The 13,840-nt window shown below is 45.0% G+C and overlaps 1 protein-coding gene across 2 annotated transcripts; it reads left to right on the top strand.

Moving 5' to 3' along the window:
* The first annotated feature begins 3,390 nt into the window (after positions 1–3,390).
* On the top strand, positions 3,391–9,997 carry GLRX (glutaredoxin). Of its 2 annotated transcripts, none has more exons than XM_043547039.1 (3): positions 3,391–3,693; positions 6,542–6,662; positions 9,366–9,598. In XM_043547039.1, the coding sequence occupies exons 1-2, from the start codon at positions 3,487–3,489 to the stop codon at positions 6,650–6,652; spliced, it is 318 nt and encodes a 105-aa protein (XP_043402974.1). In that variant the 5' UTR covers positions 3,391–3,486; the 3' UTR covers positions 6,653–6,662; positions 9,366–9,598. The 2 variants fall into 2 exon arrangements, with proteins under 2 accessions (XP_043402974.1, XP_037759195.1); XM_037903267.2 differs by lacking the exon at positions 9,366–9,598 and adding an exon at positions 9,761–9,997 and having other exon boundaries at positions 3,394–3,693.
* Positions 9,998–13,840: the final 3,843 nt, after the last annotated feature.

Below are 13,840 nucleotides of genomic sequence, written 5' to 3'. Positions count from 1 at the left end.
AGGTGTTCCCTCTCAGACAACTCCATTGGCCGTGGCAGCGCTGCATGGAAAGTTAGCTAGTCCCTCAAGCTAGCCCAATCCAAAATCATGGGGACCCAGGTTTTGAAAAGTGCTTGGCATCTGCAACAGGGGCAACTTTTTTGAAAAGCTCAGCTCCCATCAGGCAACCTAAACAAGGGCCTGGTTTCCCAAAATGCTCAGCATTCAATGCAGTGCGCCCTTTGAAAAATCTGGCCCCCCCTGTAGGTGCAAAACACCTGATAATCTGGCCTTTAAGGCCTTGTCTGCAATAAAAAAATCCCTACCTGTATCAGCAGCTGTCCCCAATAATGCATCTGCCCTGTTTACGGCAAGTGTGGATCAGGTGTTTTAATCACTGTGAGTAAAATTTTCCAAGGCACCTAAGTGACTTGGGAGTGTAAATCCTACTGAAAGTTGCTGGGTCTGCCTGTCACTGGAAAAGTGACTTTCAATGGGACTTAAAAGAACCATCAGTTCTGCTATCTCCACTAGCAGTTTTTAGTGACAAAACCAAACTCTAACTCCTGTCTACAGCAGTGCTACCTCCTCCTTGCTGCACTATGGGTGCAAGTTTTACTCCTTATATCTTTCTAGGAAACGTATGTTTTAGATTCCTGACAGAATGTGGCTTTGAAAAGCTTCTCCTTGTTGATTATGTTTGGCCAGAACTTTTGCTATTTCAGGGGATGACTGGGTTAATAGAAAGTTAATTGAAAGCCTCTTTGATTGGACTTGGTGCAGCTGGTTACAGTTCCTTGCACTCCACCAGGATTTTGACTTACCTGTCATGTGTGTGAGGGTCTCCGGGATGCTAGAGATGCGCAGATGGGATGCATTCTTCATTAATTGGATTGTTTCATTGTACAAGGGAGCAGGGTTCAATTAAATGTAACTTTAGCAGCCTCATAGCCAAGATGGAGCCTGCTCTGCAGGCAGCTTTGGCCAAGAGACGGTGCGTGCAGGAATGGAGCAGGAAAAGTCCCTTTCACCCCAGAGGCACCTGTTCCAAACGCCCCAGCGTGAACACACGTGCACACACACCCTGGAAAAGTACAAATAGTTATAAGAAAGAGAAATATTTATTTACAGAGGGATGAGGGGAGAAAAACAACAAGGGGAAATATAGGGGGAGCGGTAAAACAGGGTTGCCTCCAAACCAAGGCCCCATAGGTCCAGTGGTAGCAGAGTCCGAAAGGGCAGACACCGAGCAATGTGTCTGCACACAGAGTTTAGGAGTTCCAAGCAAAGTTTAGTGGTGAGTCTTGGGTGCTTCTGGTCATCTTTGGTGCCCATAAACTTTTCCCAACAAACCCCTTTGGTGCCCTCTTCTACTGCTCTCCGCAAAGCTACACAGAGCGACCACCTCCCCACTTAACTAGCTAACAGCCTCCCTCCTTATTCCCAATGCAGAGTCACAAGCCCCAGTTTTCACCGCCCCATGCAGCTCTGGGCAGCTGTGATACTGGATCCAGCTCTGGCCTGTCCTTCTTGGGTGATTCCCCCCTGGCATAGTGCTTCTCCTGGCTCCTGTCCGGGGGTGTTCCCGATTGGCCGCCCTCTCCTTCCCAGGCTTTAGGAAGGTTTTCTGCTGCTTCACTTTGTGAGGGCCTATGGACTGCAGCTCTTCTTCTTTTTTTTTTTTTGGAGCTCCAGAGCAACACCCTGGAGTTTTCCTTCTTTCTCTTACTGCTTCCCCCCCCAGCTTTTAGGAAAAAGATTTAAAAGGGCCATGCTCTCTAAACCCCAAAGGGGTTACATAAATTTCAAAAAACTCAAATTACGTTTTAAAAAGTGAGTAGTGATTTTGTTTTCCTTTCCCTTCTAGATCAGGCCAAGCCAATACGGTATCAGATGCAGCCACTCCCCTGAGTGCCTCTTCACCCCCCAGCTCTATTTGTGTCTAAGATGGGTCAGGTTGTGAAACATTTATTCTGACGCTGAGCAGTTACACAAGTGTTCCTAGTGAGACTACTCACATGAGGAACTGCTCACCTGTGGGAGCCAGCAGTTCACAATCTGGCACAGAGCTCTCAATACACCCCCTTAAACTGTATTTTTTATTTACTTTTATTTATTTCTTTTGATTTATATAAACATTCCGTGAATTGGGGCCCTTAGTCTGTATTCTAGGCTCATCTTGACATGTTGTAAAAAATTGAATGATTAAAAGCAGATTACTGCCGTTAATACACACACACACACACATATCCCTTCCATCAATAAATAACATAATCACCCACCAGTCAAAATTTTAGTTAAGATCTTTATAGGCTCCCATTTGAGTGATCCCAACCCTTCACAGCTAGAGAAACAAATGGATCTTCCTAGGTCTGGACCCAGTATTGAGAACTGTGCAGGTACACACATAAGCCTAGGGAGTTTTCAATGCAGTGGAGGGGCCTTAGAACCTGCACATGAATTACCAGGTGGACCAAGTGGAAGAGAGAGTTTTCTTTTTGTTATTTAAAAAGACGTAATTGTATTTATCGTTCTTCTGTATTAGGCCCCAAGCCTGCAAACAGCTAAACAAGTTTAATATTATGCCTGGGAATAGGCCCAGTTACTTCAATGGAATTTCTCAGATATATATAATTATGTGCATAACTGTTTGCAGGATTGGGGCCATGTTCAGTAAACTGCCTTGGTCTAGTAGAGGTTAGAGCACAGGACTGGGATTTAGGATTTCTTTTCTGTCACTGACTCAGTGTGTGACTTTGAGCAAGACCCCTAGCCTCTCTGTATCTCAGTTTCCCATGCCTCATGGGCCTGATGCCCTGAACCTGGTGGGGCTGAAGCCCTGAGCCCTGATGAGCTGAAGCCCCATATCCTGTGCCCCATGTGGGGCTGAAGTCCAAACCCCGCACCCTGCAGGGCTGAAGGCCCAAGCTGCACAGGACTGAAGTCCTGAGCACCAAGAGGGTGAAGCCCCAAACATAAGGTACAGAATTACAATTTTCCTCAGTGGGGGGGGAAGTCCAAAGTGGGTCACCAGCACAAAAAGGTTGAGAAAAACTGCATTAGAGAGATATCCACCCTTCCGTACAGCTGAAACCAGCAGCAGGCAAGCCACCACACAAACTGAAGTCTGGAGAGAGAGGCAAGGCTTAAGGTTTAACCCTTTTTGCATGCATTAGTTAATAAGGAAACATTGCAGAGTAGCCCATTTGTATAAATTTTCTCATATCACAACTCAGAGATGCTGAAATAACAGCTGATGGGCAAATTGCTTCACATTTGAAAACCGTTCATCTGTTTGCAGCCATGGAATTGCTAAAATATTATCTCTTTAACATCCAAGACTGAGTGAAGGAAAACTCCTCCTACAGGGTGGGGGCCCTATAAGGAAGGCAGTTTGCAGCTTACAAAAACGACAATCACTTGCTGCTTTAGCTATTACTGTTTCTGTTCTGCTTGAAGGATAGAGCTGCCTGACTCCTCCTTGTGTTAGAAAGCAATACTGTAAACATGACTCAGGAGTTTGTGCAGAGCAAAATCAAACCTGATAAAGTGGCTGTTTTTATAAAGCCAACCTGTCCTTACTGCCGTAATGTAATTAAACTACTCAACAAATATTCCTTCAAGAAAGGCCACCTGGAATTCATTGACATCACCACCCAAGATGATATGGATGGCATTCAGGATTATTTCCAGCAGACAACAGGGGCAAGAACAGTAAGTTTTTCAATTATTCATATTTGATAGTTGCTTAATCGTGGTCACAGTTTTCTCATTTATGTAGTGTGCAACAGTGTGCTAGGTGCTCTGCAGGCACAGAGGGCAGGTCCCTCCCTTGAGGAATTTGCAGTCTAGCTAGGTGGAATAGAAGGGAAAATAAAATACAGCCCAAGGCTTTTTTTCTCCCAATCCTGTTTAATTGGTTTTTAATGTTCTTTGTGGTGTCTTTTGTTTGTTCTCTTGTAAAATGGCTTCCCATGTTCAGAGTAACTGCAGTATTTCTGTCTTGTGTGCTGTAGTATTTTAGATCTCTTTGGTTCACCATGCTCCTCTCTGTGGGTCTTGCTCTGTTCCAGAGCTATTGTGTAACTAGTTTAATTAAGATGTGTGATACATTTTATAGAAACCTTTCAGCTTCCCTACTGGCTTTCTATGTATTTGGAAGGTGCTCATTGTTATGTCTACGGCATCATAGATACAATTAACCTGATTGATCCAAACAGCCAAAAGTTGTGATCCCTTGGATTGTTTCTGTTGGGAGGACACATGGATGATGGAATCAGCTATTTGTTCAATGCAATCCCTGTTTATTTACAAAGACTTTGTTTCCCTGAACACTCCCAGATATGGTTATCTACTGCTAGCTCCAAGTCTATTTCAGCCAGTACTGGGTCAACAAGCTCTGTTGGCTTTTTCTCTGGGCCATGTTGTCTGTGCTTCTGTGGCTGTGTTTTGTGTCTGGCTTTCCTTGCTGCCTTCTGTCAGCTTTTCCGGTCTTTCTGCTGTTTCTGTCAGACACCCAGATGAACACAGCTCCGATCCAGTCAATGCTCTGGCCCCTGCATTTGCTGTACAATTCATCAGGGATACCCTTTGACCCTTACAGTTCAGCTTCTACTCTGAAACCTACTCAAACCTTGCTAAGTGCATGTGTTTGGGGTGGTGGTCCTATTGTGTCAGCTATCTGGTAATATAAATGAGCTTAACGGCTTCTTATAACTATCCTAAATGGAAGATGGTGGATACGCTCCCCCAGTTTCACAGCAGGCTCGGCACAATCCATAATAAGCCTAATATTAACTCACTCTGAACACACTGTTCTTGCCCTGTCGCTTGTACTGTAAGAGTGGCATGGAATCTTAATGTACATAGACACTATGGTGATAAGCACCATGGAAAACCTGTACACAAGAGAACCTTTCACAACACAAGCAAAGTGAAAGTATGGTCTAGTAGTTTGAGCCTAGGACTAGAAGTCTTGGGCTTTAGACTCAGCTCTGCCACTCTTTCTATATATATATATATATATATAGCTTTAGGCAGAGCGGTTATCTGAATTGCCCCACTTTATGTAGCAGTAAAGTAGCTATAATATTATCTACTTCAGAATGCCCTCATTGTGAGTCATAATACTTGTGAAGCAATTGGAATTCCCCTGGTGGAAGGTTTTCCCAACTACTTATGAAGCAACTTCCTCATTTGCAGCACAGAGGACACACATTGTTATGCAAGGTTTCAGAGTAACAGCCATGTTAGTCTGTATTCGCAAAAAGAAAAGGAGTACTTGTGGCACCTTAGAGACTAACCAATTTATTTGAGCATAAGCTTTCGTGAGCTACTCACGAAAGCTTATGCTCAAATAAATTGGTTAGTCTCTAAGGTGCCACAAGTACTCCTTTTCTTATTGTTATGCAAGTCTCACTTGTGACCCTTCAGTTTTATATTTCACAAAGTTGCACAAGGATTGGTAAACAGATTTCCTCCCAGATAACAACTTGCATAGTAGCAGGCCAGCCTGTTCTAGTAAGTTAAAAAATAATTTGACTCAGGCTTTACACAGGAAATGTAGTTTTGTTTTGAACACAAAATAGATTTTGGTGTCAAAATCACTTGGACAGGCATAGAGATTTGCCTTTGAGTTGTCAATCTGCAGATATCTCATAGGGATGGGCAAGTAGAGTCAATGATGACACACTGCTCCCCAACCCTGACTCTTTTTTTTGGAGTCCTAAAACCAAACCTCTCGAGGTTTGGCAAAGGTCCAGTTAAGAGCTTCGGGCTAGATTAACAAAGGCAAGTTAGGTGTTGCAACACTACATCCTAGGATTCCTGTAGCTCAGTGGAATTTACAGCCCCAAGTTCGGGTCCCAGGCATTCCATACAATACATGGGAAGAGTTAGGTGCCTAAGGAAAGGATTCTGATAGGAAGCCAGCCTAGGTGCCTGGACTGACCAGCCAGAGGGAGATGCTTCCTCGGGGGGGCTGGGGGCGGTGGATTTTCAGCTGTGAACCCTCTCCTGGAGTGAGGTGCCTAACTAGGTCAGATCTTTCTCACAAGATAACAGAGCAGAATAGCCAATAGCCTCAGCTCCACCCCTTTCCTCTGAATTTCACTCCTGGCTAACTTAGATGGCCCCTGCTCAACTTGCGATGCCTACCTCCCTCCATATATAATGACAGGTTTCAGAGTAGCAGCCGTGTTAGTCTGTATCCACAAAAAGAACAGGAGTATTTGTGGCACCTTAGAGACTAACAAATTTATTAGAGCATAAGCTTTCGTGAGCTACAGCTCACTTCATCGAATGAGCTGTAGCTCACGAAAGCTTATGCTCTAATAAATTTGTTAGTCTCTAAGGTGCCACAAGTACTCCTGTTCTCGCCATAAAATTGATGGCACCTAATGCAGGGTTGTGAATTCCACTGGGTGGCAGAGCATCTAGAGATTAGGCTTTGTAACATGTAAGTAACATTGTGAATCTGGGCCCTAATGTCTTCAGAGATCCTGCTGTACAGCTTGTTTTTCCTCGCCACTGACTAACAAATGTAATTTGTGTGCACGTCTAGGTCCCCCGTGTGTACATTGGAGAAGTCTGCATTGGTGGATATTCTGATCTGGTTGCTTTAGAAGAGCAAGGAAAACTCTCTCAAAAGCTAACGCAAATTGGTGCTCTATAGTAACATGAAGGTAAGTGAGGGGGAACATACTCGAACCATCAGGAACCAGTTCCTGTATCAGAGAAGAAATTTGAATGTCATCAGGTAGATCAATGCTACTTCTGACTCAGCTGTAACTGGTATTGTGCTTACTGCACCTTTCCAGGGAAACAAAATCAGGACACCATCAGTTTCACTCTGTAACACAAAAGCAAATGTCCTGCTGGTTGTTTTGTGAAAGATTAGTGGAGGATAATACAAAGCCCGCTCTGCTTGCAGGGATAAGGAGGATGCAGAACCACACAAGGATACGTTATTGGTAGCTCTTATTTCAGATCCAGGTGAATACATGATGTCACCACTTTTGCCCATATCCAAATATATTTCAAGAAGATCCATTCCTGCAGAATGGTGGAGCGTTATGTTTCTCAGGTTAAAAACAGAAGCACTCTTGTGGTGGTTGGGGTTTTGTTTTAATGCTTATGCCTGACTCAGTATAATAATGGTGAGTGCTATGATGCAGTTGACCAGCGTTTGATTCCCAGGTCCGCTCATGGTTTCTTTCTACTTGCAACAGCTTGCCTACCAATTGACTACCCTACCAGAGAGAATGTTACACTTGCCCAAGTGTTTGACTGTTTTACCCTTTCCTAGCTGGTCTGTGTAGGATATAGGTTGCTGAAAACTACTGCAGCTAATAGACTCTTTACATCACAGGGCAGAAGCTCCTTTTGGAGTAGAGAGAGATGTAGCCTGACTGACAACCATGGAGAATTTGGGGCCATGGTATCATCATGTGGGCTCTAAGAGATCCATTGCAAGTTCCCACAGTCTGTTAATTTACCATATTTGTTACCTGATGACACTACTTTTTAAAATGATACTGTCTGTATTCCCAGTGCCTTGGAACCCTAGTCATGGGCCAGGATCCCATTGTGCTAGGGCTGTACAAACAGAACCAAAAGACAGTGTTGTGTAGTAATACAAGTGTGGTGGTCACCATTTTGATTGATACGTGGAGGGAATTGGAACCAGGGACCTACAGAGCTATAAGCACGAGCTGATACAACTTAAGTTAAATAGTCAAGGCTGTCTAGCTGGGGCTGTAACAGACTTGTATCCTCCATGGATTGAGTAGAGAGGGGGATCTGCAACACGCTCACCAGTGGTCTTTGGATGTTGTATAGCCAGGGATGGATTAAATCTATAAGGGATTCATATTGGTCTCATATCAGAAACTAGAGGCAGAAGGTTGTGGAAATGAATTGGGCAGCATTGCTTAGTTAGCTGGAAGGATGTCTGTCATAATACCAGAAAAACTACATGGGAGTATTAAGTCAGTGGAAAGCTTTGTGATCCTGTGGACAGGGTACTAGAGTGGGACTTGGAAAACCTGGGTTCTAGTCCTGGCTGGACCAGGGATCTGCTGAATGACCTTAGCCAAGTCACTTCACCTCTTTGTGCCTCCATTTCTCCATCTATAGAATGGACACAACACTTACCACCTCTATAAAGTGCTTCATCACCTAATGGATGAAAAGGCCTTTAAGAGATGGCTATTTATCTTGGGGCTCTAACATGTATGGGCAGGGATTGATCTTCATTTTAGTCTAATTCTGGGGGGGGAGTATTAAGTGGTCTTTCCTAACTTGCCACACTTGACTGGGGGGTAGGAAGATAAAGAGTGGGTAAAGCATTGATGGGTTTTATAGAAACTCAGCATAATATCGAACCTATGAAAATGTGAGGTAGCCACCCTAGTGCAGAACTTCCTATATATCTAGATTTACAAAGCACCAGATCTGCTGCTGCTGAAACAAGAACCACCCCCCACCCCCCAAGGGTTGCAGACTGGAGAAAGCACTATGCTAGCCGGTGCAGCACAACGTAGTCACGGTGACTGTTGCTAGGAGAGCGTGAGCATGAGCTGTGTATTATCTATCACTTTTTAAAAGGGATGGGACAGAGCGCTGGGAATCCACCTTATTAGAACTGAAATCCCAGTGCTGTACTGGCATCACTAGCATTGGCATAGTGACTTGAGTCACTGGGAGTGCTGCTACGCAAATATAAGTAATGCAAATATTTAAACTTGGATCTGTTTTCTGTTCCCACCAACTAAACTACTCATTAAACTCAGTCTGTCTTTGTCTTTGGTGCTTCATGGAGCTCAGTGGATGGCATCTCGGCCAGCAGATAAATAGAAATAACACTCCTTACTTTACTGTAAACTTAATGTTCATGCAATACCCTGCTTACTGCCCAAATATTGGTAACTAAGATGCAGCGCCTCTAAATAACCCTCTGCTAAATATGCACTTTCCATATGTGAAACTGTCCAGTATGTGGTCAGCTAGCTTTCCTGCTGTCTTGAAATTTCATATGTTCTTGCCACATTACAACACTCTCTACCCTCTGATAGGAAAGCAATTATCTTGCTCTGAACTAGGGCTGGCCAAAAAAACAAGTATTCCACTTAATGAAAAATGTTGAAGTTTTGACACTTGATTTTTATATCTCCAACAAAAAAAGGGGGGAGGTGGGGCGGGGGGGGGGAGGAGGAGGAGGAGGAGAGACCATCCCAGAATAGCCAATAGCCCAGGGATGTGGGAGAACCAGATTCAAGTCCTGCTCAGAATTAGGCAGGACTTGAATCTGGTTTTCCCTCTTTCCAAGTAAGCTCCCTAATAACCAATGGGCTATTGGTTATTCTGGTCTCTTTTCTTTTGACCAGAAATTTCATCATGGAACTGAGGCATGTCTTGTCAAAACTGATACATTTCCATGAAAAGTTTTGGTTTCAACAAATCAGCCTCTTCTGACAAGCTGTTCATGAAAATTCCTGACAAGCTGCACTCTGGACTATGTCAGCCAATCATATCCTCAATCTGCCTGAACTCTTCATTCTGAAAAATCCCTACTGGTTTTTTTTCCTTAACGATTTGCGCAATAGATCTCTTAGTCAAAGACGGCTACACTTCCATGGAGTATCCTGCAGTACTTATGTCACTAATGTAACTAGACTTCTTAAATCAAATCTAAGAGCTCTTCTAGGCATGTATTCTTTTGGTAAACTGGCCTCTTCCAAAAAGAACCTGGAATCTCTACTTATATCATTTCTAATTTCAGGCCAAAAATGACTGGAATTTGTGACTGCATCACCCTGCCACCGGAGCCTTAACAGCAACTTTCCTGTTGCCATCTGATTTCCTTCTAAATCTACAAGAGATATGGATATTGGGCATCTGTTCTTTTGGTGATGGTAATAGTGGTGCAATATGTTATATCCCTTCATCCTGTCTAGCCCTGGGAACAAACCCAGAAAATGGTTGGACTTTGCCTAAAGGAATAAAATGTTTGCACTAATGAGGTGTGTTTACCCATTTACCAATACAAACATTCTTTGTACTGCTCAAGCCTTATTATACTCCTGCTGTCTCCCTTCCACGCACATTTCTCTCTCGGCCCCTCCCCCACCCTTCAGGATAGTTACCCAGCAGCTCAACTCTTCCTTAGTAGTGTAGAGAACTTTAGCTGTTTTCCACTTTGACCATGTATTAAGCTGAAGCCATATAGGGGGAAGTGTAGGATGTTGATGCTTAGGGCCAAATGGGATCCTGGAACCCTGTTTGAAAGTAGCCGCTGGAGTCAGTGCATACTGACCCCAGCCATCTGCCAAGCATATGACCCTCTGGTAACCCTGACAAGTCTCTTAACAAGGGTTGAGAAAACAATATTCTCTGCTGTGCTGCCCTTATTACAACATACAGCTGCAGGCAGATAGCTGCAGCTCAGCTAGTTCAGAATGGGTGCAGCTGGATAGGAAAGGAATGCTACATGGGGAAGTGTAATTTTCTGGGGGAGGTGCAGCCTGCCTGTAAACTGTGTTGGGTCTTTAAATGGAAATAACTTGAAAGATATTAAGTTTATTACGTTGGAGCGTGGTGCCCCCCTGCTAGTCAGAAGGGGACCCCGAATGCAAGTTATGCAAAGATTATATACCTTTTAGCAAAGCATAAAAGGTATATGCATCAGAAACCTTAGCTAATAGACAAACCCTTTCCTTATCTACCACCTCTCCCTACTAGATACATTCCCCGTGCTCAACTATTACTTCAATTACACAACATGGACCTAAAGCAATGCATCAATAACCTTTCTTATCAGGATGGGAGGCCCACATCACAAGGCCAGGAGGCAGGGAGTTAGGAACAGACAAAGAACAGAAACCGGGAGTCGAGACAGGAAACAAGGGGGAAGGTTTTCACAGGAATGCAGTATCTAAGGAACACTCCTCCTCGTGCATGATGTGCTTGCTTTTAGACAATGGTGGGCCCCAAACCAAAATGGAGTCACATATACTAACTTTTCCTTAACAGTCCCCCCTTTTCTTTTGTATGCCAGTAAGCTATATCGGGGCTGAGTAACTGCGATGCAGGGTTAGCAGTTGCCAACAGCACATACTACAACATTGTAGGCATACAAAAAATAACACAAAAGCAATAACAGCCAAAAGAATTAAATACAAAATATGCCGTCCCTAAGCACCCACATCTGGTAGCCATGAGATGAGCCAGTTCCAGACCTCCTGGAATCCAGCACTGGTATTGTCGAGGCTGACGTGGTGGAAGAGGGCTGCCTGCTGCATGAGGATGTGGATGTCAGTTTCCACCCTGTGGTGCTGATTTACAAATACACAACAGCTTGAGTTAACCAGAGCACAAACCCCGCCCTGGTTTGCGAGGAGATAGTCCAGTGCTAGGCGGTTTTGCAATGTAGTTTGGGATAACTGAGTTACTTCAGTTTGAAGGGCAGATAAGGCGTCTGCAGTAGCATTTGCCATTAATTCCAAAGCAGCTGAAATGTTAACTATAGCTTTTTCTAGCTCGCTTACTCCTAGCCATGGCAGAAACCAACGCACAAAGGAGTGAAAGCCTGTGGGCCGTTGTGAAAGAGGGTTTAAAGGAATACTTTGTCAGTTTCTCCATACTAGATTGCGGATCTCTCCCTGGGTCAGGGTCTGGTGTACTGTCATGGCGGGTACTATAGCCCCTAAGGTACATGTACCACACCATCCTGCCAGGAGAACCTTATAGGCTGTGTGATTGCATAACCAATACCAGCCAGACCCCTCAGGGACTGGCTGGGGGCCCCAGAGTAAGTGGAGGAGCCTGCCACACCAGAGCTGATCTGGGTGGTGTCCTTGCACCCCACAAAAACTATTTTCCATGCCCTTACGTCGTGACACACATAAAGCATAATTCCCCTGGGCCACCATATCAATAGACCATCTTTGGATCGTAACGTTCCTGTTAAATGTAGTTGCCCATAGCTTAGCTTGGAGTGTTCGATTAAGAGGGATAGGTACCCCTACCAATGGGACCCCCTAACCCAAATATGTGGAGGTATGAATACAAATCCAACACTGCGTTCAGTTCACACCCTGTTTTATAGCGTGGGTTAAATTCAAGAAGCTATTGCCCTCCCATCCTTGTACTGGACTTGGAAATAGGAAGAGGACCCCCCCAGGCAAACCATACCAATGTCGGCATCCTCCTCTGTACCATACAAAAAACACCACCACCAATGTAAGTCCAATAAACAGGAACACAAGAAGTCCTGGTGGGCTGTAAAGGTCCCAATAGCTGGAAAGCTCAGTCCATGGGTTGGTAGTGGCGTTCATTCGTGAAATGGCTCTTCCGATGGCTTGTCAAGGTCAGGTGGGGGTCCCAGCACCAACTTAACGTAGCTATGATGGATCCAGGAACCTTTACCTGCAACTTTTAAAGCAGAATAAGTACATAACAGAACCTGGTACGGCCCCTCCCACTGGGGTTCCAGGGGGTCGGTGCGGGGGATCTTTTTTACCATTACCCAGTCCCCTGGGTTAAAAGAATGAACCTGTAACCCTAAGGGTGCGGTTTGAAACAATTGAGCTTCAGACTGGTTGTCAGTCAGCTCCTTTTGCAGTCTGGCAACATATCTGGCCAAAGTTTCATCTCCATCCAAGAGGCTAGCATGTGCAGGAACATAAGTTCCCGGGACTAAAGCTGGTCTCCCAAACAACACCTCAAACAGGGACAGGCCTAGGGGCATGCGTGGGGTTCGTCTTATGTGCCATAAGACTATAGGCAAGGCATCTGGCCACTTAAATCCAGTCTCCTTACAAAACTTTGCTACCATTGTCTTTATTGTTCGGTTCATGCGTTACACCTGACCTACAGACTGGGGGTGGTATGGAGTATGTAATTGTCGGATAATCCCCAAGCACCGGTACAATTCCTCCAAAATCTTTGCAGTAAAGTGTGAGCCCTGATCTGAATCAATGACTTCATGGACACCAAACCTGGGTACAATGTCTTTCATTAAAAACTTTACCACAGATCTTGCGTCTGCCTTTCTGGTTGGTATTGCTTCAGGCCATCCGGAAAGTTGATCCACTATGACAAGGAGGTGGTGAAACCCTGAGCTTTGAGGCATATCTGCATAGTCCATCTGCAAGTGTTGAAACGGGAAGTTTGCCCAGGGTCTCCCCCCTTCGAGTCGGCATCGAGCCAAGTCTTAGCAGAGAAGGCCAGGCAGTAGGGCAGGAGCCGAGAGCCCGCTTCACCGCTGGATAAACATGGGGCGCCGCCCAAGATTTTAGGATAGCAGCTGCTGTGCCCTAGATACCAGCGTGACCCAAGGAATGAAAATAATAAGCAGCGTAGATAACGGATAAGGGGGAGAATAAGGTAGAATAAGCAGCGTAGATAAGGGAGTAGATAACGACGGGGGAGAATAGGTTTGTTCCCGATTCGCCAAACCTAATCAGGGCCCTCAGATCCTTCCCAGCGTTTCCAGTCTCGAAGCTCCTCCGAGGATACGTCAGCATACAACAGCGTCCAGTCAGCAGGCGGGAAGGGCGTATCCAGGGGGAGGGAAGACGAAACCAGGAGGGGCTGTAGACCTGCAGCCTTCGCGGCTGAGTCAGCTAATGCTTTGCCCTGGGATACAAAAGTGTTAGGCTGCCTATGCGCATAACAGTGAACCACCGCCACCTGGCGAGGGGCCTGAATGGCATCCAAAAGGACAGAAATTAGAGGGACATTAGTGATTTTTGCGCCTGGGGAGGTTAAAAATCCTCGTTGTTTCCAGAGCTGGCCCGTAGCATGACAAACACCAAAAGCGTACTTAGAATCCGTATAAATAGTAACAGTCCTTCCCGAA

The sequence above is a fragment of the Chelonia mydas genome, chromosome 5 (genome assembly GCF_015237465.2).
Source record: "Chelonia mydas isolate rCheMyd1 chromosome 5, rCheMyd1.pri.v2, whole genome shotgun sequence".
NCBI lineage: Eukaryota > Metazoa > Chordata > Testudines > Cheloniidae > Chelonia > Chelonia mydas.
This window is presented reverse-complemented; position numbering and strand designations above follow the sequence as displayed.

Excerpts from the sequence above, each read along its gene's own strand:
- GLRX (XM_037903267.2), top strand. The coding sequence starts at position 3,487 with ATGACTCAGGAGTTTGTGCAGAGCAAAATCAAACCTGATAAAGTGGCT. Across the intron at positions 3,694-6,541 it reads AGACAACAGGGGCAAGAACA|GTCCCCCGTGTGTACATTGG; the intron begins GTAAGTTTTTCA and ends GTGCACGTCTAG.